The 26,712-nt window shown below is 54.9% G+C and overlaps 2 protein-coding genes across 2 annotated transcripts in view; one reads left to right on the plus strand and one right to left on the minus strand.

Annotated features, from left to right (window-relative positions):
- CACNA2D4 (calcium voltage-gated channel auxiliary subunit alpha2delta 4) overlaps positions 1-26,712 on the minus strand; it is a 119,058-nt gene that overhangs the window by 13,210 nt on the left and 79,136 nt on the right. The window contains exons 29-31 of the mRNA XM_087441931.1: positions 3,966-4,027; positions 2,740-2,784; positions 2,434-2,496 (exon numbers count right to left, since the gene is read on the minus strand). Coding sequence (XP_087298057.1) covers positions 2,434-2,496; positions 2,740-2,784; positions 3,966-4,027 — 170 coding nt within the window. The remainder of the gene's footprint in view (positions 1-2,433; positions 2,497-2,739; positions 2,785-3,965; positions 4,028-26,712) is intronic.
- Positions 15,269-26,689, plus strand: LRTM2 (leucine rich repeat transmembrane protein 2). Its single transcript, XM_004438786.3, has 5 exons — positions 15,269-17,674; positions 18,191-18,331; positions 20,867-21,457; positions 24,220-24,697; positions 25,641-26,689. Exons 2-4 carry the CDS (start codon positions 18,265-18,267, stop codon positions 24,672-24,674), a joined length of 1,113 nt encoding a protein of 370 aa, XP_004438843.2. The 5' UTR covers positions 15,269-17,674; positions 18,191-18,264; the 3' UTR covers positions 24,675-24,697; positions 25,641-26,689.

The following is a 26,712-nucleotide window of genomic DNA, read 5'->3' on the forward strand; positions in this document are numbered from 1 at the left end:
AGGAAAGAGGAACTGAGCCCTACTGAGACACTGCCATCCCAGAGCCTTGATCCCAGCCTGGGAACTTAGCCCAGGGTCAGGATTCCTGGGCCTTGGCCTTCAGATCCTGGATGCCTGGGTCCTAATTCTGTAAGACTAGCCAAGTGTAGCAAAGTGAATGAACTCTGCCCTGGCCTGCGGTAGGGGCTCGGCAGGAGGATGACTGCCCAGGAGACCAATTATATGAAATTCACATTTCAGTGTCCATAATAGAGTTTCACTGGAACAAAGCCATGCTCACACATTTACATACTCTGCACAGCGGCTTTCCAGCTACAGCAGCAGAGCTGAGCAGGTGTGACAGAGACTACCTGGCCCGAAAAGCCTGAATAAGTACTCCCTGGCCCTCTACAGGACACGTTTGCTGACGCCCGCCCCAGGGCATGGTCTCCCTGCCTTGGCTGTCCTGTCCCTGCATGTCGCCACCTTCTGCACACATGTCCAGCCTTCCACGCTCTCCCTGAAACTCTGACCCTTGAAAGCCAACACCATAGGGACCTGGAGACACGGCCAGTCTCAGTTTCCAGAGCAGCAGGGTCAGCGCATGAATGATTGAGAGCATCAGGTCATCCCAAAGCCTCGTTCCAACCCCTGGTTTCAACTTCTGTCATCACCCATTTTCTCCCAGAGCAACTGAGAAATACTTAAATGGACTGGCACTCTGTCCAGGGAAGAGTGCGTGGCCTAAAGGTGGCATGAAGGGGGACAGAGGAAAAGCAGAGCGTCGAGGGGACCACAATGAGTGACCAGCTGTTCACATTTGCACAATGCACAATGATTCGAGTCCTGCGAACAGCATGGTCGTCAGCCCGCCCCCAACTCCTTCCAAGAAGGAAACGAGAAAACCACGTTTCTCTTCACCACTCCTGCTGAGACACCCCCACGGAAGCGGGGCCCCTTCCTCAGTTACCCTCTTTCCTGCATCTCCTTCCTAGGCCCTGGTTCCTGCTGTGTTCTGACGCTTCTTTGGACCCTAAGCCCTGCTCCCATGAGGCCAGAGGGCTGCCTTGCCAGGCGTGGAGACCCTGGCAGCTCTGCCAATACCCCAGTCACTGAGAACCTCAAGGTGAGAAGTGGCTTTAGAAATCATGATGTCCAGCAACCTTATTTTAGAGAGAAGGAAACAGAGGCACAGATGCTGGCAGCTGATTAATCAAGTCATGTATCTAATTAGTGGCAAAACTCCACTACATCCCTTCCAGGGAGGTTCAGGCGGGAAGTAATTTCAATGCTTCTGGCTTGTTTCAAGGAAATATTTCAGGTGAATATATTTAGGTTTGGTTCAGGTTTGAACAAGCTTCTTTTTTAGTTTGATTCCTGGCTAAACAATTGATTTTGAGGCCCACTTTAGGGCTCAGCAAATCCACAATTATGATTGTTCTTTCTCTTTTGCCTTTCTGAGCACGTGAGGGATCCGGGGGGACATCCGTTGGCCTGAGGAAGGGTTAGGTCTGCAGCCAGCTATTAGGTGAGAAAGGACTGCCTCCGTTCTTTTATTCCTTTCTAGCAAATGGAGGGCCAGGCTTGATGGGTTAGAATAGAATTTTCCACAAGGGAGGTCCAGGCAGGAAGAGAGCACAAAGTGGGGAAAGCCTGGCCCTCTGGGCCAATGAAGGTAGAAGGGGAGGGTGCTGTCGCCTGAATGTGTCCCCCAGAATTAACATGTTAAAACCTCACCCCCAAGGTGACCGTAGGAGGTGGGGCCTTTGGGAGGTGATTAGGCCATGAGAGCAGAGCCCTCAGGAATGGGATTAACGTCCTTAAAAAAGAAACTCCAGAGAGCTCCTGTGTTCCTTCCACCAGGTGAGGACAAAATGAGATGCCTGTGACCCAGAAGAGGGCCCTCACCCAATCACACCAGCACCTGATCTCGGACTTCTGGCATCTAGACTGTGAGCAGTAAATTCCTATTGTTGAGAAGCCACCCAGTCTGAGGTTTTTTGTTATAGCAGCCTGAGTGGACTAAGGGGGGGATGACAGAGCGGAGTGAGACGACGAGCAGTAGGAAGGTGCTTAGGACTCTGGGAGGAGGGCCCCCACAGGCCAGGCCAGAGGGTGGTACAGCACAGCACGGAACACATGGGCCCTGAAAGGCAGCTTTGCTGAGCTTCTCCTCATCATGTGGACAATTTCTCTACCAACCATGGGAGAAGGCCAGTTACTGACAAATAAGGACCTAATATTTTCTCTGACCATCTGAGTCGAAACGTGTCTGAATTTTGTAAATTTGCTATGTTGACTTTGGTTTCAAGAAGACATTCTGTTTTCTTCAGACCTTTTACTTTAATTGGCTCTAACCCCAGATTACTTCCTGGGGCCATTAGCCTTTTCTTTGACTGACATGGCTGCTGGGTGACTAGACTCCTCCCTAATTCCACTTCCCCAATACCTTACCTCCTGGGACCTCTCTGAGATCAGAATGAACCCGTTGTTGTCGATGACGAAGCAGTCCAGGTCCTGGGAAGAAACCCAGAAAGGATGTCATGGCTGGGCCTACCACTGACCCCCTGGCTCTCCTGCCTGTCCTGATGGTTTGGGAATGCGGGCCTCGACGTCTGGTGAAAAGGTGCCCTCTGTGGAGCCCAGCACTGCAGGGAGGAAGGACAATTGGGAAGGAGGGGAGCTGGCCCATCGAGAGGATGCGAGGTGAGGGGCCTACGGTTCCCACTTGCACCCTCTTCACACCGGGGAAGGACTTACACTGTCCTGGCAGCTCTTTGGGCACGGCCCATCCACAGTGCTGCACTGGAAGGAAGAGGAGAAACCATAACTTGTGTATGCCTGTGTGGTAGATATGTGATGTGTGAGCGTGTCAGAGTGCTGTGTGTGTGGCACATTTGTATTGCGTGTTTATGTGTAGGGAGTGGTGGATATGTGTTTACAGTATACTTGTGTGTGCACGTGTGTGTACCGTATATGTATTTGGTGTATATCTGTGTATGACATATGTGGTGTGTGTATGGTATGTGTGTGTTGTATGCGCAGGGTATTTGTGTGGTGTGTATGTGTGCATGTATGGTATATATGTGGGGTGTGTGAGTGTCGTGTGTGGTGTGTATGCATCATGGGGTGTGTGTCACTGGGGTCAGGGCACTGAGAAGCAGGATCCTGGCTGGCTGGCAGCAGCCCAAGCTCACAGGGTCAGCCTCCTCAGGGGGATCCATGGCCCCTGCCGCTCACGGGGTGGGGGCGGGGGAGAGGTCAGTGCTTCGCTGGAAGCCTCATGGGCTGGCTTCATGGGGCCTCTCCGGAGGCTCCTGTTCTTTGTCATCCTGCATGATGGGGCGGCTGACCCCAGGTTACTGGGCTGGTGCCCCATCCCCTCCCATCCCTTCCATCTTCATTCTGTGGCTCCCTAAACTTGCTCAAAGTGAGGACGCAGCAACAAGTGAAGGGGGCCACAGAACAGCAGAGGTTTAGTGCTGTGGGGGCAGATTCCGGGCTGGAGGTGCTCGCGGAGAATGGAGAGGAGACCTAGGAAGCCTAGAAGAGCCGAGCCAGAGGGCTCTGGGGAAGTGGAGGTGGGAAAGGAAGAGGTGGAATGGGAAGGACCATGCGAGGCAGAGCTCTCAGCAGCCCGGACCACATTCATGGCTTGGATCTTGGCTGGAGAAACCTGTGGGGCCAGGCGGGTGGGGCTGTGTGGTGGCTTTGGGGCAGCAGAGATGGAGTGAAATGCAGGCCAGGCCCAGAGGGGACACTGTGTCCTGCCCTTTGCCCCTGGGTCTGAGCTGAGAGAGAGCACTGGGGTAAGGAGGCAGCAGAGGCCCTGGGGACCCAAGAAAGGACAGAAGGAAGGAAGGGACCCGGGAGAGCTGACTGAGGGCCCAGGAGGTAGGCTGAGAGGCAGTGGGGGCAGCTCCTCCTCACCCGGAGATGCTGGTGAGTCCTCTGGCCCTGAGCTGGCCCGGCACCATGGCACCCACCTGCCGTGTCGCTGCCCAGAACATGAGCTGCAGGAACTCCAGCCTCATTTGGACGCCCACCGCTACAAGGAAGCAGGAAGAGGGCAGGCAAGACCGTGTGTGTTTTGGGGGAAGAGGGTGGTGGGAGAGAAGAGACAATGAGAGAAAAAAATAGATTCAAGTTAGAGAGAGGAGGTGCATCAGCAGGAACTGAGGGGAGAGAGAGCACCCGGGCAGAGAGCGGATGGCAAGAGCTGAGTCAGACGGCAGCCTGTGAACTGAGGTTCCTGGGGAGTGGGGGTGGGGATAAAAGAAGAGAGACTGGTGGCTTCTGTCTCTCCACAGCAGACAACACCAGAAACTGCCCCAAGGGAAAGGCGAGGCCCAGGTTCTAGAGAACAGCGAGGATGGCGTTCATCCTCGGATCTCAGGGACCTCAAGCCGGGTGCTCTGGGGAGACCATTCTCCCCTTTCCCACGGAGGGAAATAGAGGCAGAGAGAGAGATGTCTGTTCATGGTCACATAACCAAAAGTAGTGGGCTGAGACTGGGACTCAGGGCCAGCGCGGGCTGGGAACTCATGGGGCTTCCTAGATGCCAAGCCTGACGTAACAACTTCTCTTGCACCCAATTCCTGCTCAAGGTCTCCCCCACTTGTAAGAAGGCTCTTTCCTTGCTGAAAGTCAAGATTTACCCAGGTTTGCAGGTAGGTTCCAGAAAATTAGAGACGCTACCAGCTCACAAAAACTACTCTTTTGATGACGCCAGTTACAAGGGCCACCCATGCCTCTTTGGTTCCCAAATAGGCCTGAAGGACGCACACTGATGCTCACATGCTAAGAGAAATCTGGGGCCAAAGAATAGAAAGAAAAGGCAGGTTATATTGCAAAGAAAAAGAATTAAAAAACTAGGCTGACTTCCCACTGTCTGGTATAATAATATCACAAATGTATTGAGTGCCAGGCACCTTTATATCCATGAGCTTATTTCATCCCTACAGCAGACTGGTTCTATTATGATGCGGACTTCACAGCTGAGGAAATGGAGGCTCACGGAGATTACGTGTCTTGCCCAAGGCCCCCAGCCCCTAAATACAGCACCAGGACTCACAGAGTCTGTCCCTAAGGCTCTGAACCTCACTGTTCTCTCGGCCTGAGAGGAAGGCGCCAAGAGGCGTGGGCAAGCACTTCCCTCTCAGGGCTTCAGTTCCCTCCTCTGTAAAGTGGGGATGGATCTGGGTTCCCAGCCTGTTATGCCGTGCTCATGAGACATTCGATGTCACCTCAATGACTATTCATTGGAGAGATTTTCCATCACAATCATTCTGACTTCCTGAGACTCAGCTGGCTCTTCTAAAGTGGACTGGAGTTCCCGCCTGGCACAGAGACACAGAATGGCATCCTTTTGTATTTTCAACATGGAATGATCCTAGAAAAATTTGATAGGAAAAAAAAAAAAAGAGACCAGGGAAGGGTCAAGGGGCTGGAGTTCTAGCCCTGGGTTTGCCAGGGCTGTGATCTTTGAATGTGTTTTGTCAGTTGCAAAATGGGTCATAATTATACTTTCCCTAGAAAGGCAGAATGAGTATAAGATTGTTGGGGCTCAAATGAGATGATGTGTGAGAATATTATTCTGGACTAGAGCCTTGGTTCTCAAACTTTAGCATGCATCAGAATCCTCTGGAATGTTTGTTGAAACCCAGTCCCCAGAGATTCTCATTCAGTAGGTCTGGGTTGGGGCCTGAGAACTTGCATTTCTAAAGTGCTCCCAGGTCATGGTGGTGCTACTAGTCCAGGGACCATACTTTGGGAACCACTGTTGTAAAGCATCACTGTATGATTGAGCTTTCTGTTCTAGATCTGCACTGTTCCATACAGTAAGCCACTAGTCACATAGGGCTCTTAAGCCCTTGAAATTTGGCTAGTGTGACTGAGGCCCTGAACTTTAAATTTTTTATTTAATTTTAATAAATTTAAATAGCTACTTATGGCTGGTGGCCATTATATTGGACAATGCAATTCTAGAGCTCATCTGAGTTTACAGATGAAGAAACCAAGGCCCTGAGAGGCCCATCCCTCCCTTGGCATCTTATGGCAATTCTGTGGCTGAAGTTATGGCTTGCCTTCTTGAATAGGTCCTATGATATGGGAACATCTGAGTTCTCTAGGGGCTTCTTTGCTGCTTCGATGTCCAGGTGGCCGAAAGGAGTGGGTGGGCAGGGGACAGGCAGACCCACTTCTAGGTTCATGACAAAGACAAGAGACACAGATTCAGCGTGTGATCAGTAGGTGAGGCATGTGCTGGGGGCCCAGCGTTGGGGGCCATGTCCCTCTTCTCCCTCTCACATTTCTCTCTAAGGCTGCAGGTGGCCCGCCAGTCTTTTCCCCTTACTCTTCCTTGTAAAACCACTCTTGATAGTCATTTTGGATAGATTTCTTTCACCTGTAGAAAAAGGCTGAGTGAAGGAGCAGAACCTTCTGAAAATTGTCAGAGGGGAGTCACTAATGCTTAGAATGATCAAATCTTTGGGATTTAGGAAAGTTTATTTACCCCCGTCTTTGTCCTCCAGGGTCAAAGAGCTCTCAGAATATTCCAAAAGCAAGACTGCCTCTCTACCCGATTGCTCGGTGCCAAGTCTCGTAGAATCATGAGATTTCTGAGCTGGAGAAAATTCTATGATTCTACCACAGGGAGTCTCGGGAGGGTGTGGGTTAATTCTTCTACACAAAAGTGTAACAGGCTTTTGAGGCTCTTGGGTAGAAATGGGAGGAGTGGGGCACAAAGCTGATTCTCCCCTACCAAGTTCCATCTCGGCTGGACCAGAAGCTCCTCCAAAGCAAGCTCTGGGTCTTTACATCTGGGGATCCTCTGCAGAATTTAGGACAGTCCAACTGCCTACTACTGACAGCTCCATTTGGGAAGCTAACAGCAGGCAAGGGGGTTGAGTTCTGATCCCTAGCACTAGAATAGTACCTAGCACATAGTGGGGCTCAATAAATATTTTTTGAGCTAAATAAACAAACACTTGTGAATTCCACTGAGTCAGCCACTTGACTGGGAAGCAAATCCTACAAGACCTCTCTGTCCCTTACCTCCAGTGTTCGAGACCTTGCTGCACTCCTTCCTCCCCTATGGAGGCCCACCCTCCTACAGATGCTGGACTCGAGATCCTAGAGAGTCAGCTGTGCTCTGATTCCCTTGAAGACCTAGGAGGGAATCCTAAGAAACGGGGAACTTACGTGAGACACAAAGAAGAACTTCCTCACGGTAAGAACTGTTAGATGCTGAGAACAGGGGCTGGTATAGAATGGGAGGGGCAGTGAGGAGCACGGAACACCTTTAACAACAAATCGACTATATTCCGCCATGCCTAATGGCTTGTACCCTGTGGCTTTAATCATTTCAAACCCTTCTGTTCAACTCCTGCCTCACAACCCAAATTGTGCTTTTCCACCCCAGACACTGAGAGAGCCCAGCCTTCTCTCCAGGGCTGCCCTCGGATCCCTGTTCGCTTGCTCAGGCAGTCAGCTACTGTCAGAGCTCACTGGACCTTTACCTGCAGGGAGCATCAGGCTGGCCGCCCTCCCTCCCAGGATGTCCTATAAGCCTGCATGTGCAGGAGATAATACCTCACGCTAGTATGTTTGCAGACAGGCTCAGAACTTGGGGGGAAGAGAAATCCAAGCAAAGGGGCCCAGGGAATGTGAGGCACCTGGCCTCTCCTGGCTGCTTCCTTGGGGCGGGGTGGGGGGGCAGTTATTAGGAGACCTCCCCCTCATGCCTTGTGGGCCTTGCTTGCTCAGCAAGAGCCCACAAGCCCATTGCAACCATGTGTCCTTCTGGCCCTCTTCTGGGCAAGATATCTAGCTGCTGGGATTTGTAACAATCCAGGGCCTGAACATCACATCTTAAAGGAACACAGCCCCTCCAAGTGAGCTACTGTTCTGGGGAATGCTGGCCATACCAGGGACAGCCCCCCTGCCTATATAAGCAAGCCACCCACCATTGCAGGTGCACACTTCTGTCCAGCTGGCTGCCACTGGACATTCCCTGTAAGTAACTCCCAATAAACCCTTATGTCTTGTTCGCTGTCTCCAGGTCTTTTCTTTGGTCTTTCTGCAACCTATCCCGCATTTGCTTACCCAACTGGGCGTGCGGCCAGACATGCCTGGGCAAGGTGGGTCCTTGTATTAGATCCTGACCTTGGTCCCCAGAGGACCTGCCACAACCTGATGGAGGAGGAGAAATCTCAGATCCCCTTTCTCCTACTGTTCCCCTCCCTCCCACCCAACCTCCCTCCAATGGGCTTCTTCCTGCCTTCCCTCTCTCGGCTGCCTCTCCACAATGATCTCGGTGCTGTAGACAGCAGCTTTTCTTTAAGATCTCCTGCTTGCTGGCAGACAACCTAACAAAGAGCCTCAACAAGGCCACAGGGGGCAGACGGCTTATCAAGATCTACCTCTTTGCTCTGCGTCCTGGCTGTTGCCTCAGTGCTGCTTTGTCATCACAGACAGCAAAACAAAACAGCTATGCATGCACACACATGCACACATACAGAGAAATGATCCCTGTCAGGGGTCATGCTCCCGAGGAGTCAGAAACTCCGTCTTACCCCCCAGTTCTCATATGTACGTTGTCCTTCCTCCTCTTCTGCCTTGATAACGTGGCCTGGAGACCGTGTGTTTAACTGGATTGAGAGCTGCAGGGCTCGGAGGGGCCCACCTTTTATAACACAAGCTGGGGAGCCGGTGGCTGCTCAGGGAATACTTGGGTCATAGAGTGCCAGTGACGGCAGGAGGACCAGAGATCTCACTCATTCTACCTCTTCATTCTACAGGGCAGCAAACCAAGGCCCAGGGCTGTCGAGTTAACTAACTAGCTAACAGCTAGTTACTGAGCAATAGAGTCCAGCCTCTGGGTCCCCTGATGCCTAGGCTGGGGCTCCTTCTGCCCTTCCATTCCTCATTCAGCTGACGAGACAGCACCGGGTCGTGGGCGAGGCAGGGCCCCTCTTGTGGAACAGCTCACCGTATAGGAAAGGAGGTGAACCACACCAGGAAAAGCTGCATACATCGTCTGTGGTAAGAACCACAAGGGTGGCCCAAAAAAAGGCCACAGATCAGAAAAGAAGAAGGCCAAGTCCATGGACTAGCCAGGGAAACGTCATAAAGGAGAGGACTTTCTGGTTGAGTTTTTAAGGAGGGGAGGCTACCCATGAGTGAGGAGTGTTCCAGACTCAGGGAACGACGTGCTCTCCCGGAGCAGGGGAAGCAGAAGTGTGTTTAGGGGCAGGTGGCAGCAGTTGGCTTGAAGGGTAGGATGCACGTGACACCTGCGGAGGGTAAGATTCCCAGGAGGTAAGATGCTGTCTCCTCCTGGGACAGCAGTCGGAGCCCTCCACTGCTGTGTCGCCCAGAGCAGACAGAAAGGAGGGTGTAGGGGCGTCCTGTCAGGAGGAGTCAAGGGGGCTCCTCAACCTGCACCCCCAGTCCTGATGGCAAATCCCCTGAGGAAAGGAGGCAAAATGGAAGAGGGACACTGGGAGACCCCCGACATATTGCTAACATGCCACGCCTCCAGTGTCAGGCAGGTTTTAGGAGATGCCAGGAAGGGTCATTTAGGGCTCAGTGCCCCAGGCTGGGGCTCCTCCTCTGGCTCAGTCCTGGCTTCCTTGCCTTCCGATTAGACACTTGCCGTCTCTTGGAATATCCATTTTTCCAGCTACTTTGTCCTGTTGGTTGGTAAAGAGGCCTCTGAGCTCTCAAATACCAGTCTCCCCTTTGTGTGCCCACCCCATGCAGATAAGAGCAAGGAGCCCCAGAAGCCAAGCCTGGTGAGGTGGGAGTTCCTCCAGGGCTCACCCTAGGGCACTACAGACAGCCTAGCAACCAGCTCCAGCAGGCCCCGAGGCACCCAGCCTGCCCACCCTGGCATTTCGCTCCCCTAAATAGCCCTGGTCTGGGGTCACTGAGGCTCAGTGACCTCTGCGTGACCATGTGACAGTAGCTCTGTGTGGCTCAGGGCCCCTTTCTGGAGGACCTGCGTCCCTCCAGTTATCATCTCTGGAAGAAGTCACCCTCTGAAAGGAAGGATGCAGTTTTCCCTTCTCCACAGGCAGGATGGGAGATACTGCCCCGCGTATCTCTGAACAGGAGGTAGACCCAGCTTCCCAGGGGCCTCTCTGCCCTCTGGGTCCTGTCCCTCTTTTCCCAAAGGGAAGGGGAGACAGGCGAGAGAAACAGAGGAGGGGCGGCACGGGGGGCAGGCAGAGCCTGGAGGAGCTGGGGAAGGAAGATGGAGGTGCCTGTAACACAGCTTCCCCTCCCTGGAGTTGGAGACGATTAATCCACAGGCATCTTTTTCCACTGAAATGTGAGCATTTCAAGGGTAAGGGCTGCCCTCCCGGCAGCGAGCGCCTCTGGTGTGTGTGTGCCTGTGTGCGTGCGCCTTCGCCTGTGTGTGCTACTGTCGCTGTCATCACAGATGTACCCCCAGCTGTCACTCCATTGCTCCGTCTCTTTGCTCGCGCACAGGCGCGCTCTCTCCTCCTCTCCCCTTTATCCCCTCTCCTATCTGTCTCCCTCTGTCCCTCCCTCTTTCCTTCTCAGTTTGTTATTGACCCAGCAGCCCCGTCCCCTTGGCAGTGGCGGCAGCGGCAGGCATTCCATCTCCCCTGTGTTGTGTGCTGCGTGCCAGGTCCCTGATCCCAGGGGACCGGGGACTCAGTGCCCACTACACGCTGCTTGGCAGTGCTGTCTGGATTGCTCCAGGAATCCCAGGAGGGGCTCGCTGGACGGTTCAGAGCTACTTGATGTGAGGAGCTTGCGGTCAGAGTGCAGAAAGGTAAGTGTTGTGCGCCAGAGGGAGGAGTGAAGGGTTGGTGAGTGTGCAGGGGGGCTGGGGCATGGTGGCTGGGGCCCGTCTCTGCTGGGTCCCTTTTTCCTGCACAGATAGCCGCTGTTGCCTCCTGCCTGGGTGTAACTGCTGTGGCTGGGGAGGTGCTGGGGACTTGACATCTGAGCAGCCCAAAGATACAGGACACAGGGAACTCTTGACTCCACAGCTTTGGGGACATGAGCTGGGATTCTACTGGGGAGGGGGTAGCTAGGGAAGGAGAGGGGAGAAGAGGGCAGTGCCAGTGCCAGACAATAGGCCTGGGTGGCATAGAAACCAGTCCCTGCAGCATGAGCAGAGGCAGCCAAGAGCCTGGTGCCGTCTGCATGCCTGGCTCCATGCAGACAGCCTGAGGAACTTGGGCGCTGCGGGAAACGGGGTGCTGGTGACAGGGCTGGTACAGAGGATGGCTTGAGGTGGGGGTGGCAGGCTGGAGGACTGTGCTGTCTGAGGCACGGGAACAGACCTTGGGGTCCCAGCCTCTTCATCTCAGCGTGAGGTTGCTGGTGTTCAGGTGGCCATCCTTGGACAAGGGTGCAGAGGAGCCTCCCCAGCTGGACATGGGTCCACGCAGCTCCGGGGGAAGACTCCCTGGTGGGGGTGTGGCTGGGAGCGGACGGGGGAGAAGAGCCTTGCAGCTCTTTCTTGGCAAGCCCGAGGCCCTGCTGGGGAGTGGGGGGAACCAGGCTCATGAGAACTCGCTCAGGGGGTCCCCCAGCTACACACTGGCCCTCTATCTGTAAATGGGTCAGGAAGTCCTGGTGGGGGTGTGGACTCAGGTGAAGGCAAGCAAGTGGTATGCAGCCAGGTCATGCCTCCCTGGCTTCCTGACCCAGTGGGACATGGACACCCCAAGTTGGAGCAGGACGGCCGCTCTTAGCAGCCCCAAGGCCATTCTGACAATGCAGGAGAGAGGGCAGTCAGACCAGGAGCCCCGACCCATCAGCTCAGTCCCAGTCGGCTGCTTTGTCTTCTTCCTGAGCTGAGTGTCCTTGTTTCCGGGGGTGGCTAGTGGTGAGGCTGGCACCTGGCTGTCAGGGCAAGCTGGGCATCGCCTTGGTGTGACTCAGATTGACACCCGGCAGCTTAGATAACTACATCGGTGGGGGAGGGGAGGGAAGCTGAGCACGTGGAGATGGGCGGGGGAAGTCCAGCCCAGAGGGAAACCCGCGGCAACTTCCCACCCCACCTCCCCATTGGCATAGGCTCTGGCGCTGCCAAAAGAGGGAGACCAGGAAAGCCAGCCTGGGGGTGGCAGAAGGAGGAGGGAGGTTTCTTAAGCAACCCATCTGATTTCTTTGAGGTTTGGCTGGAAGCTGCGTCTGAGGCTCAGGATGAGCAAACCCTGTCCCCATTTCCCAGGCACCAAAGCTGAGGGCGATGTCAAGGCTGCTTTGGGCCCAGTGGACAGCACGGAGAGGCGGCAGGGGAGGGGTTTCATGTAAAGATTGGGTGTCTGAGGAGCTCTGGGGCAGGGAGAGGAGGAAGGAGTTTGAGCAGAGGCAGTTGCCCCCCTTCTACGCCGGGATCAGGCCTCCTCAGCCCCGCCCGCCCTGGCCACCGCCCTGAGCTCAGGCCCTCGGCCTCAATGAGCACGCTTAGCTCATTCACATGGGAGGGAGCGCGGCTCCAGGGAGCAGTGACTTGGGGGCTGTTCTGTTCCGCTTCCCGGGGTGTCTGTTTGGGATTGGGAATGTTTGAGAAGGAAACGAGGGTGCAGGAAGCTGGGGGTGAGAATGGGGCATGCGTGTAAAAATGAACCAGCAGGGTTTGTCGGTTCCAAGTACAAATATAGAGATTTTAAAAAGCCTGCTTCCGTGCTGCCTGGGCAGTGTTATGGGGGTGACAGGCAGGGAAGAGATGGAGGATGCTCCCTGGAAGGGCCTGCACGGCCAGCCTGGTGGCAGCAGGCGAAAAGCCCAGCACAGACAGCAGCTCCGGTCCCACAGTCCTCACCACACAGGGATCAGGTGGGGCTGCCCCGCCGTCCAGATCCCTCTCCGTCCTCCTGGGGGGAGGACACTGGCCTTTCAGCCCCAAGAAGTGGCCCCAATCCTGGCCCTGCCTCTCACTAGCCTAGGACCTTCACCTCAGAGAAGACTGTGGAGGCCCTTTTTGCTCCTAAGTTCCGTGAGTCTTTGATGCTCAGGGGGTGCAGAGGCCTCGTCCTGAGTCAGGGACTCTTGACCAAAGGGAGATACCAGGGGAGGGCGTGCACGGCAGGGCCCGCGCCATGTCCCAGGAGTCAGGCACCCCCGGGTCGAGGCACAATGGGCATTAACTGGCTGTGAGGCTTGGACACTGGACTTGGGGGATGGACATGACAGAGAAGCATCAGAGGAAGGGCGTGGACACCAGGCCTGTGGGGGTCTGTTGGAGGTTTCCAGCTGGAGACAGAGCCAACCCAGCTTGGAGGGGAACCTGCGTTTGTAGGAGGAATGGCAGGGCAGAAGCACAGGATCGGGGCTCCGCACAATCCTAGCCTGAGTGCTCTGCAGGGAAGGAGAGCACCGGCAGGCTGCTCCTCGCCCGTGGGAGCCGTGGTGAGGCGGTCCCCCAGGGAAGCAGCTCCCATCCCCCGAGACTCTGGGGACGCTGCTCCCACTCAGCTCGGCAGGAGCACATGGAACCTTCTGCTCCTACTGCTGCCTCCTGTTCCATCACTACCTCCCCACCCCCGGCTTCCCCGGAGCTCCCATCCCACCCTCCTCACCTTAGCACCCAGCTGCCCAGCAGAAGGGTTTCTAGAAAGCCCCCTCAACTCCCCTGATAAGACCTTGGCCTCCTGGGACTTTCCTCCACTGCATCTGTGATATACTGGAAAGAGGGGTGCTTGGGAGGAGGAGACCTGGCTTGTTTCTTTGTCAGCAGGAGGGGGATAAGGACACCTGTCTTCTCAGATCCAGTGAGACGGTGAATGAGGAAATGCTGCATAAACTGTGGAGTACCATACAAAAGAAAGGTTGCCTCTCCCTTTTTGAGAATGGACCTAGAAGCCTATAAAGGAAGTTGAGTTAGTAGATTTGTCACCAGACCATTCGGGTCCAAAGCTGTATTCTTCCATGGCCTAACCTGAGGCAAATTACTTAATTTCCTGTGCCTCAATTTCCCCCATCTGCAAAGTGGTGTTAATAACAATACTAACCTCAGAGAGATGTTATGAAGGCTAGGAACACGGCACTGGTGTTTGTGACTGTGGTAATTGTTCTCCCCATACAGAGCCTCCTGAAGGAGGTGCTGCTGTCAGTATCCTCCCCCTCAGCCCAGGTCCCTGCCATTACCTGGTGGCGCCTGGTCTCCAGAGACTGACCAGCAAAGCCTCCTGGAGCTCCAGAGCCTGTGGGAGAGAAGTGATCTTGCCCAGTGCTTCTCGGATTGGAATATGGTGATATGAATTGCCTGGGGATCTTGTTAAGGTGCAGATTCCGATTCAGTTGGCCTGGGGTGGGGCCCAGAGATTCTGCATTTCTAAGAAGTTCCCAGGCAAGGCCCGTGCTGCTGGTGCGTGGACCAGCCTTTGAGTAGCAAAGAGCTAGAGCACAAAGCCCCATGTTTGTGGTTCTTGGCAGGCTTCTCACCTGACTGCTTTTAGCTCCTCAGCCCCATCCTCCAATCCTGATTCTCTCAGCAGTCAGCCAAGGAGGCCCAGGGACCCCGCTGGGGCCTGCCCCTTCTCTCTGTGTCTCTGTCCCTGGGACTGGGACAAAAATTTCCATGAAGACTGGGAGCAGGTCCAGCATCCAGAGCCACGAGGCTGTGGGACTTGGAGACAGGAGATCTTTCTGGCAGGAGCCCCCCAACTCTTTTTTGTCCCCCATTCTCCACCTGGGTGGGGACTTCCTCCCAGATGGTGTTAATTTATTCCAGCAGCCAGCCAGCGTCTGCCACTGCAGCTGCTCTCGGAGCTTCCTAATGTAGGTCACCCCCTTTCCTAATGAGGCTGGATGCTCCTGGCAGCACGAAGGGGGCCTTTGGTTGGTGGTGGGCTGGTGGGCAAAGGGCCAGGGAGCTAGGAAGTGCTGGGCTCAAGCCCCATATCCCTGTAAGGGTCACTTCCGTGGTGCCCAGGGAGGCAGGGTCAGCTCTCCGGGGAGCACAGGCTATATCCCCATGGACATGTGGGGCCTTGTTTTCATCATATTTCTCCAGAGATACCAGGGCCAACAATGTCCTGCCACCAAGGCAAGATGATGCCTTTGGGTTTGCATCTTGGTGACCTGCCTGATCTATTTTGTACAGGTGACATTCAAGGCTGGGAGGGGGCATCAGGACCTGCACTCAAGGCCACTTTCCCCACTGACTGGTGCTTACTGGTCAACCTCTGGGCTCACTACTTAGGGGTGCCACTGGGGCTGGGGAAGGTGGGTGGGGTGGAAAAGGGGAGCCTGCTTGAAAGAGGGGAGGAGGATCAGGTGGAAATGGGGCGTGGGCTTGGGGGAGAGGGATTCTTCACCACCTGCCTCCCTATAGGAAGCTGGAAAGAAGGGGTGCAGAAACCTGGATTGGCCTGCCAGGCCCCATACGACTCTGAGTGTAGAAAACGTCCCGGGTTAGGGCCTGCTCTGTAGGGGTTTCTGCAGACTTCCTTCAAGGCTGAAGTGTCCTTGTGCATCTGTCTGCTGGGGCACTGGGAACTGCCAGGCATCTCACTCTGCTGCCCGAGTGTTGGCACCTGAGGAGGCGTGCTGGAGGCTGCCAGCAGGGCATGTGTGTGCGCATACATGTCTGCGTGCATGTGTCAGCACATGCCCGACTGCAAGGCTCTCTGTTGGTGTGTGTTTGCAGCACGCACTGCATTGGGAGCTCCAAGCACGAGTCTGGGAGCTGTGTGTGCACCTCACTCTGTGCACATGTGAGCATCTCCCCACGGGTGCCATTACTGGGTGACAGTCACCAGGGAGTGGATGAGCAGCCCAGCTCGGAAGCCTGCAACCCTGTCCCTGACCTACGGCCGACCGTGGGCACGCTGGCCTCCGCGCCTTGAGTAGCTGCTGACGTGCCTGATATTGTGCGCGTGCTAGGAGCCTGATGTGGGGCTTCTTGCTGGAGTGAGAGACTGTTCTGAGGGTCAGGGCCTGAGGGACACAGGGAAGGTGGACACCGTCCTCCGTGGAGGATGGTGTGTGAAGGCTGGGTGTGTGCGTGTGCCCCACAATGACATCATGTGACGGTCCACAGGCCTGGCTCGGGCTCAGGAGTGCAGCGTGTGCTCAGGAACAAAGAGACCCACGTGCGAGGTCGGTGGGGCCAGGAGAGAGATGTTACATAGACCGACTGTGAGCTGCTGGCCCTCCCGCGGAGGAAGGGAACTGAGGCCTCCTCCCGCTGTCATGGCTCCAGTCCAGGCTAGGCGCAGTCACGTGCATTATCTTCTAAGGTGGTGTGTACTAAATGTAGCAAACGTTAACTCTCTTCCCTTTATTAGATTGATCCTCACAGAAATTCCACCCTCTAAGTACTATGGTCCTCACATTTAGAGATAAGAAAACTGAGGCCCAGAGAGTTTACGTGGTTTAAGGTTGCACAGCTAGGGGGTGGCAAGATAGAGATTTGAACCCAGAGCCTCCCCGACAGACTGGGCGTCTGAACCAGGAGCCTGCGGGTGCCTGGCCTTGGGAGGGAAGCTGGAGCATGACCCCTGACTGCTCTGAGTGTCTCCCCCATGCCTGGGCCCAGTTCCTTGGGCTCCAGCCAAAAGGCAGTGTGCGGACCGGGCTGCTCCCCATACCCCAAGTCTGTGCCCTGTTGTGACTCGCTCTGCCGGGCTCTGCGAGGCCTTCACAACCTGGAACCATCCCGATGAGGAGGGGTGAGGAAAGAGAAAGCCAAGAGCAACAGACAGCACCCTCCCTCCTGAACAGGCTGCCCTTGTGGGAGCACAGCTGAAGGTCCCTGGGGGCTGCTGTGTTCTAATTGGGCTCTGCCGCCCCGCTGTAACGAAGGGTGGGGGGAGAGAGAGGCGATGAGAGATACCAGGAGCAGCAGCAGGACCCCAAATGCCTGAGGGAGCCCTGCTTCACAGATGCTGAGGTTTCAGAGCTGAACACGCTAGCTTTCCAGCAGCTCCTTCCACCTCCTCATCTGTCTGCTCAACTCTGCCACCAGCTCCTCAGGCTCCCAGAATTACACAGGCCTGGGGGCAGGGGAAGGGGAGGCAGCAACCAGGAGCCACCCCAGGATGAATGTGGCAACCACGGAAGGTCAGACTCCGGGAGCCAGCCAGGAGCAGGGCTGACAGGCTACTGTGCCCCCTGGGAGCCAGAGGGGGCTGGGCCCTCAGCAGCTTTCTCCTCCAATCCCATTCCCTGCCTTGTCCTGTGCCAGCTGCAGTGGAAGCCACGACAGTCCCCTTTCCTACCCCTCCGGTGGAGCTGAGACAGGAGGGGCTCTGTCTGGCCTCTGTCTAAGGGCCCTTGGCCATGTCTGGAAGGAAATGGGACCAGATGGGGGCCTGTGTCCACTTATGAGTCGTTGGGTTGGGGCAAGGCAGGTCCTCAAGACACTAGAAAGGATGAGTCCCCCTCTTTGTTCCTTCTAGAGAAGAATTCTGCTCTCTGCACCCCTGGCCTGCTCCCAGCCCTCCTTCCACTCCGCAGTCTCACCGTCTCCTCCATGTCCCTGTCTCCTGCATGAGCAGCTGCTGCAGCATGAAGCCCCTGAGCTGATGAGTCTTATTACAGACCGCGGGCAGAAGTCGGAACCTCGCGACTCACCTCTCAGGAGCAGGTGGAGGGGAAGCAGGGGGCCACCCAGTGGCGAGAGCAGGGCCTGGGCCTCTCACCCGACCTGCCAGCAGACTCTGGGAAGGGCCTGGTCTCTGGCTCCTCGGAGACCATGGTAAGAGCAGCAGTGGGACTGGGGAACAGTGTTGCCACGGCCTCGCTGCTGACTTAGGAGACACGTCCTCAATTTCCCCTCCTGTGACATGGGGAAATCCCAGACACAGAGAAGCCATACTGCTCCAGAAACATTTTAGAGATCAACACACTAGAGAGGCAACAAGAAGCAGCAGGGGGAGGCTGGGGGTGGGGACACTGGAGAGGCCACCGGCAGCAATTCCTGCATCCCACAGCCCAGAGCCCAGCACTGTGCCCCAGGCCGGAGGGCTCCCGGGGAGGCCTGAGCCTGCCCCTCCATGCCACCCCCAATCACCGAGGGAGGCTGAAGGTTTCCTGGCTTCTCTGCCCCCTCGTTCCTTCCCTTCCCCACACCCAGGGAATCATAGCTGAAAAGAATGGAAGAGGGAATGATGAGGAGTGTAAAGAGACACCGGGGCCCTCTCCCTAACCCCTGGGCTGGAACGGGGCCTCGAATGCCTGCTTTCACTCAGCGCTTTCTCTCCCTCTCTCTCAGGACTGACAGGCAGCACATACCAAGGGGCTCCTCTCTCCCCAGAGGTGCAGGCAGTGAGAGCCGTGGCATTCACCATGCTGGCCCCAGGCAGTGGCCCTGAGCAGAGGACCAGGCTAGCCCTGCAGTGGAGGCAGATCTCCTGTGAGTATGGGGGCAGGGGGGCGTCAGGGCTGGGAGTGAGCATGGCATGCAGCGACGCCTCCCGGGCTGCAGGAAGGCCTAAGACAGACCTGCCCGGGGTGCACAAGGCCTGGTTCTGGGAAACCAGGGTTTACCCTCTACAGTCCTGCTCACGGCACTGGCGCCTGCGGCAGTTGCTGAGAGCCTTAGTGGTTAGATCAGGAGCTGGAGGCCATGACAGGCGGTTGTGTCTCCCCAGGTAGGGCTGTTCCTGTCCCCCGCCCCCAGCAGTTCCAGCTCATGTGAGTCCTGTTGCTCAAGACCCTCTTGTCTTGCCTTGACCATCGGCTGGGTGAACTTGAGACCTCCTTATGCCTCAGTCTTCCCAAATCCGAAATGGAGGGAACTAGGAGGCTCTTGGGATGCGGCACTGGAAGGGACCTTAGAGATTCGGTCCAACTCCTCCTTCTGCATATGGGGAAGCTGAGGCCCTCTGTTTCCCGTAAGGAAACCTTACAAGCTGTCAGGGTGAAAGGAGCTCTGAGAATTCTCTTTATATGAGATAAAGGGATGAGGTCAGTAAGGACTGGTTTGCCCAAGGCTACATGGTAAGAAGTATGCAATGGTCCCGAGGGACATGATTCTGCCTGACTTCTCCCTGGTACAGTCAGCCCTGTGAAACAGCTGCCCCACGACATAAGCAGCCTGAATTATTCACCATGTGAGAATGGCTGATCCCTGAGCAACTCAGATCCACTTTCAACCTCACTGTAGAGTCACTCAACACCTCGCAATAGAGGATTATGTTTTCTTGTCACTAGAGCTTTTATGCAACCCCAAATTTCTCAGGGGTGGGGGGACAGTGGCTTCTAGCTATGTTGATCCTTTTGAGGGAAGCTGGATGGGTTGAATTTTTTTCTGGGGCAAGTGAAGTCTGAAGAATGTTGATTTTCAAATGGTGTGGCGGGATAGCGTGGGGCAGGCTGATCTGGCAGCAGATGGGCTCAGAGAGTGAGAGGGTGACAGGCAGCAGCAGGTGACCCCACGTGGCCAGGAACTGGCCTCCATGGCCACACTTGTGCTCATTTCCCCTCGAGAACAAAGAGGCTCAGGTCATTAGCCTCGCAGTGTGTCTCTCAGCTGTCATCCATCCTCCAGGCAGGGGAGAGGGACAGTCCCATCCTGTCCCTTCAAGCTCTGCCCTTTAGACACCAGACAACCAGACGCCTATCAGACACAGACTCGACCGCCCCATCCAGCACCAGGTGAGGGTGGCTGCTGCCTCTCTGGGTGGGGCCAACGGGGCCATGAGCTGGGTCTGAACTTCTCCATCACTCCTCCAGCTGGGTCTTTCCTTTGGACTAGGTGGGGTTGAACTATTTTGAGCTCATCCCTTCTCCCTTTCACAGTGAGCAGGCTTCTCTGATACTCAGGAGGACAGTTAAGGGGGGTTTTGAGCTCCCTCTTAGAAAGGGCTGCTGGACAATGGAGTGAGCTGCTCTGTCATAATTGTTCTGAGGACCACTTTCCCCAGCTCCTCCACAGACTGGGCCATGTGCTTGCTACTCAGAGGGGTCCTGGGCATAACATGGGACCACGAAAGGAACGCTGTTAATGGATCCATCCTGCAGAAATGTTACCCTGAAGCCCTTAGGAACAGACGCCCAGCTAAGGGCATGGATGGCTTTAGAATGAGAACAAATATGGAACTTGTCCTGGGCCCCATGATTTGCAGTGGCTCGTGCCCAGGTATTCTCCAACATGGAAGTGGAATTGTGCATCTTATCCTCATCATTTCCACAGGGGTCTCCGGAGGGGGACCCTAGGTGGGCCTGAGCTCCCAGTCCTCACACTAAGTTACTGGCATCATCTTGCAGATCTGATGTGGGGTTCATGCAGATCTGACAGTGCTTGGGAGGTTGTAGGAGGCAGGGGTAGGAGTGCTCCTCTGTGCTCTCCCCCTTCCATGCATGGCATGTCTTCGCCTGGTGCAGCTCCGGGGGTGGGGGCGGGGGGTGGGTGCAGAGGGGAAGGAAGCAGCAGCACGGCCATTTTCTTTTGGAAAGAGACTCTTTCTTCTGGCACAGACACTGGGAGAGGAACATGGGAGCAGGTTTCTCTGATATCCTTATTTCCTCTATTTTGCCAACACCTATGGTGTCAGTGGGGCCAAAGCTTCTACAGGAGATCAACCGTGGGAGGCCCCATGAGCTGGGGCATCTTTGTGGAGCAGCAATGCTTGTCCTCTGGACTCCAGGGCCTCTGGACTCTGCAGGATCATACTCCACTGAAGTGATTTCTTTGCCAGATGTGCCGACAGGCAAGGAGCCCTGCTGACACCACATGTCACGTCCATTAATACAGAAGGGCTTCGGGTTAATTATCTTTTTGTGTGGTCAGTAAAGCTTTGTGCATTGATTGTGGCTTGGGCCAAAGGAGATAAAGCCAAGAGGCCATTATGATATGAACTAGAAAGGAGGGGATAGAAGCAGGAGGCGGTAACCCCCAGCCTGTCGCTTTCTTTCTGCCCGTCTGCCCCCACCCCTGCCCCCACAGGGATCACCTGCTGGGTCACCCTGTATGCTGTGGAGGCCCTCCCTGCCTGTCCTTTCTCCTGTAAGTGCGACAGCCGCAGCCTGGAAGTGGACTGCAGTGGCCTAGGCCTCACCATGGTGCCCCCGGACCTGCCCGCTGCCACCCGAACGCTCTTGCTCTTGAACAATAAGCTGAGTGCCCTGCCAAGCTGGGCGTTCGCTAATCTGTCCAGCCTGCAGCGGTTGGACCTATCCAACAACTTCCTGGACCAGCTGCCCCGCTCCATTTTTGGGGACCTGGCAAATCTGACGGAGCTGCAGCTGCGCAACAACAGCATCAGGACCCTGGACAGGGACCTGCTGCAGCACTGCCCCCTGCTCCGCCATCTGGACCTGTCCGTCAACGGCCTGGCCCAGCTGCCCCCCGGCCTCTTCGACGGACTCCCGGCTCTGCGCTCCCTATCACTTCGCTCCAACCGCCTACAGAACCTGGACCGGCTGACATTTGAACCCCTAGCGAGCCTGCAGCTGCTGCAGGTGGGAGACAACCCCTGGGAGTGTGACTGTAACCTGCGTGATTTCAAGCACTGGATGGAGTGGTTCTCCTACCGAGGTGAGCACAGCCAGCCCTGCCTGGGTGTGAGGAATTGGGAGGACCATCCCAGCCCAACACATTTCCTGGAGGCTGGGCTCTGACTCAGGGCTGAGGTCAGGGGGAGAAGGAGGACCCGACTTCTCCACCAGCCCGGCTGAAAGAGGCCTGGCCTCGCCTCCAAACCATCAGCAGGGCAGGGAAGCAGGTGTGGCTCTCCCTCCTCCCCCACTGCTCTCCTCTCCTCTTTGCCCCTCCCCGCTCCCAGCCTCCTTTCTCTCTTTTTCTCCCAAACCGACTCAGTTAACTTCATCTCACTTTTGTAGGTTTCATGAGGGAACTTAGAGACACAGTATCATTTTTCTCTCCCTCCCACCAGCTATGCCTCTGGGCTTCCCTGGCACAGTAGAAGGAAGAAGAAACCCACCTTTGCTCTTTGGAATAATACAGCAATCTCTTAAATATCCACAGTTTCAGGAGGGTGGAATATAGTTTAAATCCACAGATAAAACCAAATTTTCACTTTGATGATGATCTCAATTCCCTATTCCTGGAAGTTTTGTTATCAAAGCTTTTCATAAGAAGCCAAATGGCTTTGGTTTTACTCTCTTTCCTCTTCCCCTTTCATTAACCTGGGGAAGTTTTATAATGACCTATGACATGATTAAATGAAATGGAAAAGGAGGGCAAAGAAGCAAGCATAGTGGTTAAAAGTGCCAGATCTGGGTTTGACTTGTGGCTTTGCCGCTCACTAGCTGTGTGATCTCGAGAAAGCTGCTCAGCCTCTCCACGGCAGCACCCTCACCCGTAAAACAGGGTGAATGACAATACGGATCTCACAGAATCACCATGATGCTTAAATAGGTCATGCACGTCAAGTGTCTTGAGAAGTCCTCAACATCAAGTAAGTCCTCCAACTGATTCACTTATTTGTTCCTTTGCTAGTGGTAGTCATAATAGTAAATGGACTTAATAAGACACAATTTGGCAGATGCTCAATGAGTATTTGCTGAATGAATGAGTCATCGGGAAAAGAATGCTAACACTTTTCATCAAAGTCTTCTTCCTTTCGTTTCATATCCAGCCACAATCTCAATTATTTGGATGGCATTTTCATGTGTTAGTCAATCAAAAATATTTTACAAACTATAAAGTGCCATGAAATGTTAGTCACTATGATAATTTCTCCCATTTTTGTGAGTGGCACAATAACAATACTTGTATAGTTTCCAGTTCACAAATATCTCTTCATGTACATTATCTATTTTAATCCTTACAGCAGCTAATTGAGATAGCCATTCTTATTTTACAGCCAAGAAAACTAAGACTCATAAGCAATTATATAATTTGCACAGGATCACATAGCCAGGATTCAACCTCATGTCTCTGGAGTATGAAGGTGAGGTTGCCCCCATCTCAGCACCCAGCTCCCGCCTCCATGAAGCAGCCCTGGACACATTTCACTGGATGTATAGGTCACTGAGGCAGTCAGCGGCACAGGGAACTAGAGGCCAGTGTCTTCAGACCCAGACCAATGTGTTATCCCTGGGGAACGTCCTAGCTCTTTCACACAGTCATCAGGAGCTAAATTCTCAGCACAAAAGGGCACAGAATGGGAATGTATAGTTTTGGAACTTTTCAATAGTTGAGTTGTTTTCAACCTTGCACTCCTTCAAAAAAAAAAAAAAATCCTGGGATGTTTTCATCAGCATCCCAGGAAAAGACTGATGTCTATTGTATGAGAAGACTTGCAGCAGCTGGGCTGGGAGAGGGAACTGGCAGTGATGGAGTGGCGCGAGCTGAGTCCATTCAGCAGCGGGTCTGTTGCCTGCATCTAGATGTCACTGGAAGCTGAAAGAGGGCCAACATCTGACTGTGACTTCCCAGGGGATGTCCAGGCAGCTTATTCTCCTTAGCTGCCCTCTCTCTTACCCACCCATGTTCTGCATCTACATCCCCCCCACGATCGAGCCCACCTTCACCATCGCCATGGTGAGCCTGTGTACCTCACTGTCCACACCCCCTCTTAGCGCCGGCCCCCTCTCCTTTGCCCTCACAGGTCTTCAGGATTCCCTTCCAAAATGTCTCTGCACTGAGCGAGGCTGTGGTTGGGGCACTGATGGGGCCACTGGATTGCTCTTAGAGAGGAAAAGAAAACCTTCTCACCCAACCTTTTTCTCCCTACTCTCAGGAGGTACTCTTAGGCAACCAAAAGGCCCTGCATGGAGGAGTGGTGGCTGTGCAGTAGATTTGATTTTTGTTCTTTTTGTGAGAACCCTGGAGGGTTGAGATACTGTGTTGAGAACAGTGCCCTGCGTTTACACAGGTGGGGGCAGGCAGATTTCAGGGGCAAGGAGAGGAGCGGAGCTGTAGTCTGGGCTGGGCTCTTGGCTCTCTCTACACTGACAACTCATTCCTCAGCACCTCCACATGTCAGCACTGTCTCCCTCCTGCGGCTCAGTTTGACTCTGGAGAGAGCAGGCTTGACTGAAATGGTTGTGTGCTTCTCTATAAAATGGGATGACGACAATATCCATCTTACGTGGCTTCTGCATGGATTAAATGATGTGAGATATGCACCTCACCTACCAGGGTACTTGGCTCAATAAATGCTAGTTTCCCTCCTCCCTTGCTCTCCTATCGATGTGATTCCAGGACTGACTGCATTGCTGATAGAAACTAGACCTTCTGGGCCTCCTGCTTCAGGGACCTGGGGATGGGGAGAGGGAGTCCAGGTTCTGGATGCCTGGTCAGCCCCTCCTTTTTTTCTCCCCTGGATGTAGGGGGGCGCCTGGACCAGCTTGCCTGCACCCTACCCAAGGAGCTGAGGGGGAAAGACATGCGTGTGGTCCCCATGGAGATGTTCAACTACTGCTCCCAGTTGGAGGAGGAGAACATCTCAGCTGGGCTGGATATTCCTGGGCCACCCTGCACCAAGGCCAGCCCAGAACCTGCTAAGCCCAAGCCAGGGGCCGAGCCAGAGCCAGAGCCCAGCACAGCCTGCCCCCAGAAGCAGAGGTACCGGCCAGCGAGTGTGCGGCGGGCCATCGGTACAGTAATCATCGCGGGGGTCGTCTGCGGCATCGTCTGCATCATGATGGTGGTGGCTGCCGCCTATGGCTGCATCTACGCCTCTCTCATGGCCAAGTACCACAGGGAGCTCAAAAAGCGCCAGCCCCTAATGGGGGACCCGGAGGGCGAGCACGAAGACCAGAAGCAGATCTCTTCTGTGGCGTGAGAGCCCAGCCCCGCCTGGCCCAGGTAGGAAGGGCGGGGAGACCACAACAGGGATTGCTGGCCCTTCCCCCATTACAGCCCCAACTTCCACTTTCCTCCCCAGCCCTGCAGAAAGCAAGCCACAGTGTGGCTGACTCCATGAACTTCCAAGTCTCTGCAGAAGCTGCCATTGTGCTGAAGGCTCCTGCTGATGCTCCCCTCTGGGCCACCAAAGATTTGGAATACCTGGTGGTTCTCCCTAAGCTCCTGGCTGTAGGGAAGAAAGGGTGTGTGTGCAAGCAGAGGCTTCTGCACTGTGCATTGCCCTGCTGCCTTCCTGCCCTGGGTGTAGTCCAGCTGGGGGACTCTCCAGATCTCTTGCTCAACCCTACCTCATCTGCATTTAGAGGGTGGGGAGGGAGTGACATGGGGGCCAGGGGTTGATTTTGGTGACTCTCTGCTGAGCCAAGAAGATATTTTTAACCACTCTTCAGTGTGAAAGTTGTGTCCAGCTTTCACCTGCTGGTAGTAATGTGCAATCACACCAACCCAGGTATCTGCACCCGGCACTTAGAAACACAGCACTGTGATTAGAACGCACTGCCTAGGCTGAAGCCGTTCTGTCCCCATATCTGCTACAGGCCACACTGCTCCTAGACTTACTAATTCACTCTCACACAGACTCAGAGCATTGCCAGCGCAGTCATGGTGATTGAAAAAAATCACACACACACACACACAGAGTCACAGGGAGACAAGGTCATGAGCACTGGGGAGCAGGGACAGGTTTCCCCCTTGGATTCTAGCCCTCAGACTGCAGAGCCTTTTGCTTGCTTACTGCAACCTTCTCAAGTCAGCAGGGGGAGAAACTCAAACCCACAACACAAGGATTCCTTGGAGATCCTCTAAGTGGGCCACAGTGGTGCTGAGGAATGAGCCTGCCCGTCACCATGGTAACCTCTCACGTCTATCCTGCTGGGTTTTCCAGGGACACAGCCTGAGGCCTTGAAGCTGCAGCATGTGCGGATGGCACCCTCTCGAGAACCCAGCCACCGACCACTGGGCGTTTCCTCTGTGCTGCCAGAGGACACTGTCACTGCCAGGCCCTCGGGGACAACCACCAATTTCACTCCTATAGCCTGCAGCCCAAGAACCGTTGCTCTGCACCTCTCACCCCTCCATCTTCAGCATCTCCGGGCCTGTGACCCTGGGGCGGGGACTCACTCATGCTCTGTGATAGGTGGCATCTTGGGAAAGCAGGTGGCACTTGCTGAAGCTCACTGTCTGCCAACATATCCCAAACAGACCCCAGGAGCAGGGAAAGGACTGCTGCACTTACTCAGAGGCTTCTGAGGGATGGGGAGCCCTTTCCTAGGGTTTTGTCTGCTCAGTCTGGCTTCCCAGGGTTTCTAATTGCACCTGGACTGGGGTCCAAACCAGAGCATGGGCCAGGGTCCTGTGTGTTCTTTACCTGTAACCTACACCAAAGGGACAGAGCACCTGCTTGCAGGGCTGTGGGGGGCGGCAGGTGAGAAGAGGCTGTGCAGGGCTTCTGGGTCTCCTTCTCTGGGTCTGCCTTCCTCGTGATCTGATCTTGGGTGAGTACTAGGTTTTCCTCTGCTGGACACCGGTGTGCCCACAGCTTACAGGGGGGCAAGAGGCATCAGGCTGGTTTCTGGCTCTGAGACGGGGGTCTTAGGGGCCCCAGGAAGAGGCTGCCAGAACACTGAGGCCAAGGGTCTAAGGAAGGACAGGGCAGGCCCAGCTCGCCTTGCACCCCTTGACCCTTCCACCTCACAGAGGAGCACGTGGGGGAGAGGCGCGGTGGGACAGGGAGGACAGAAGGGGCCCCAGCACGGGCTGCTTATCAGGCTGCTAGACGCTTCTCCCCAAGGCGGGGGCACAGTCTTCCTTCTTTTGGCTTGCTGGCTGATACCAGGTCTAGGGATTTTCTAAGGGGAATGAGGAGAGGGGTGGGTGTTGTCAACGGTGGTATCTTCAGCCTGAGACAGAAGATTTTTAAAGGCAAAATTATATTTCTGGTTTGTTGTTTCAGAAGA

Source organism: Ceratotherium simum, chromosome 17 (assembly GCF_057802395.1).
Source record: "Ceratotherium simum simum isolate JZ-2026a chromosome 17, ASM5780239v1, whole genome shotgun sequence".
Lineage (NCBI taxonomy): Eukaryota > Metazoa > Chordata > Mammalia > Perissodactyla > Rhinocerotidae > Ceratotherium > Ceratotherium simum.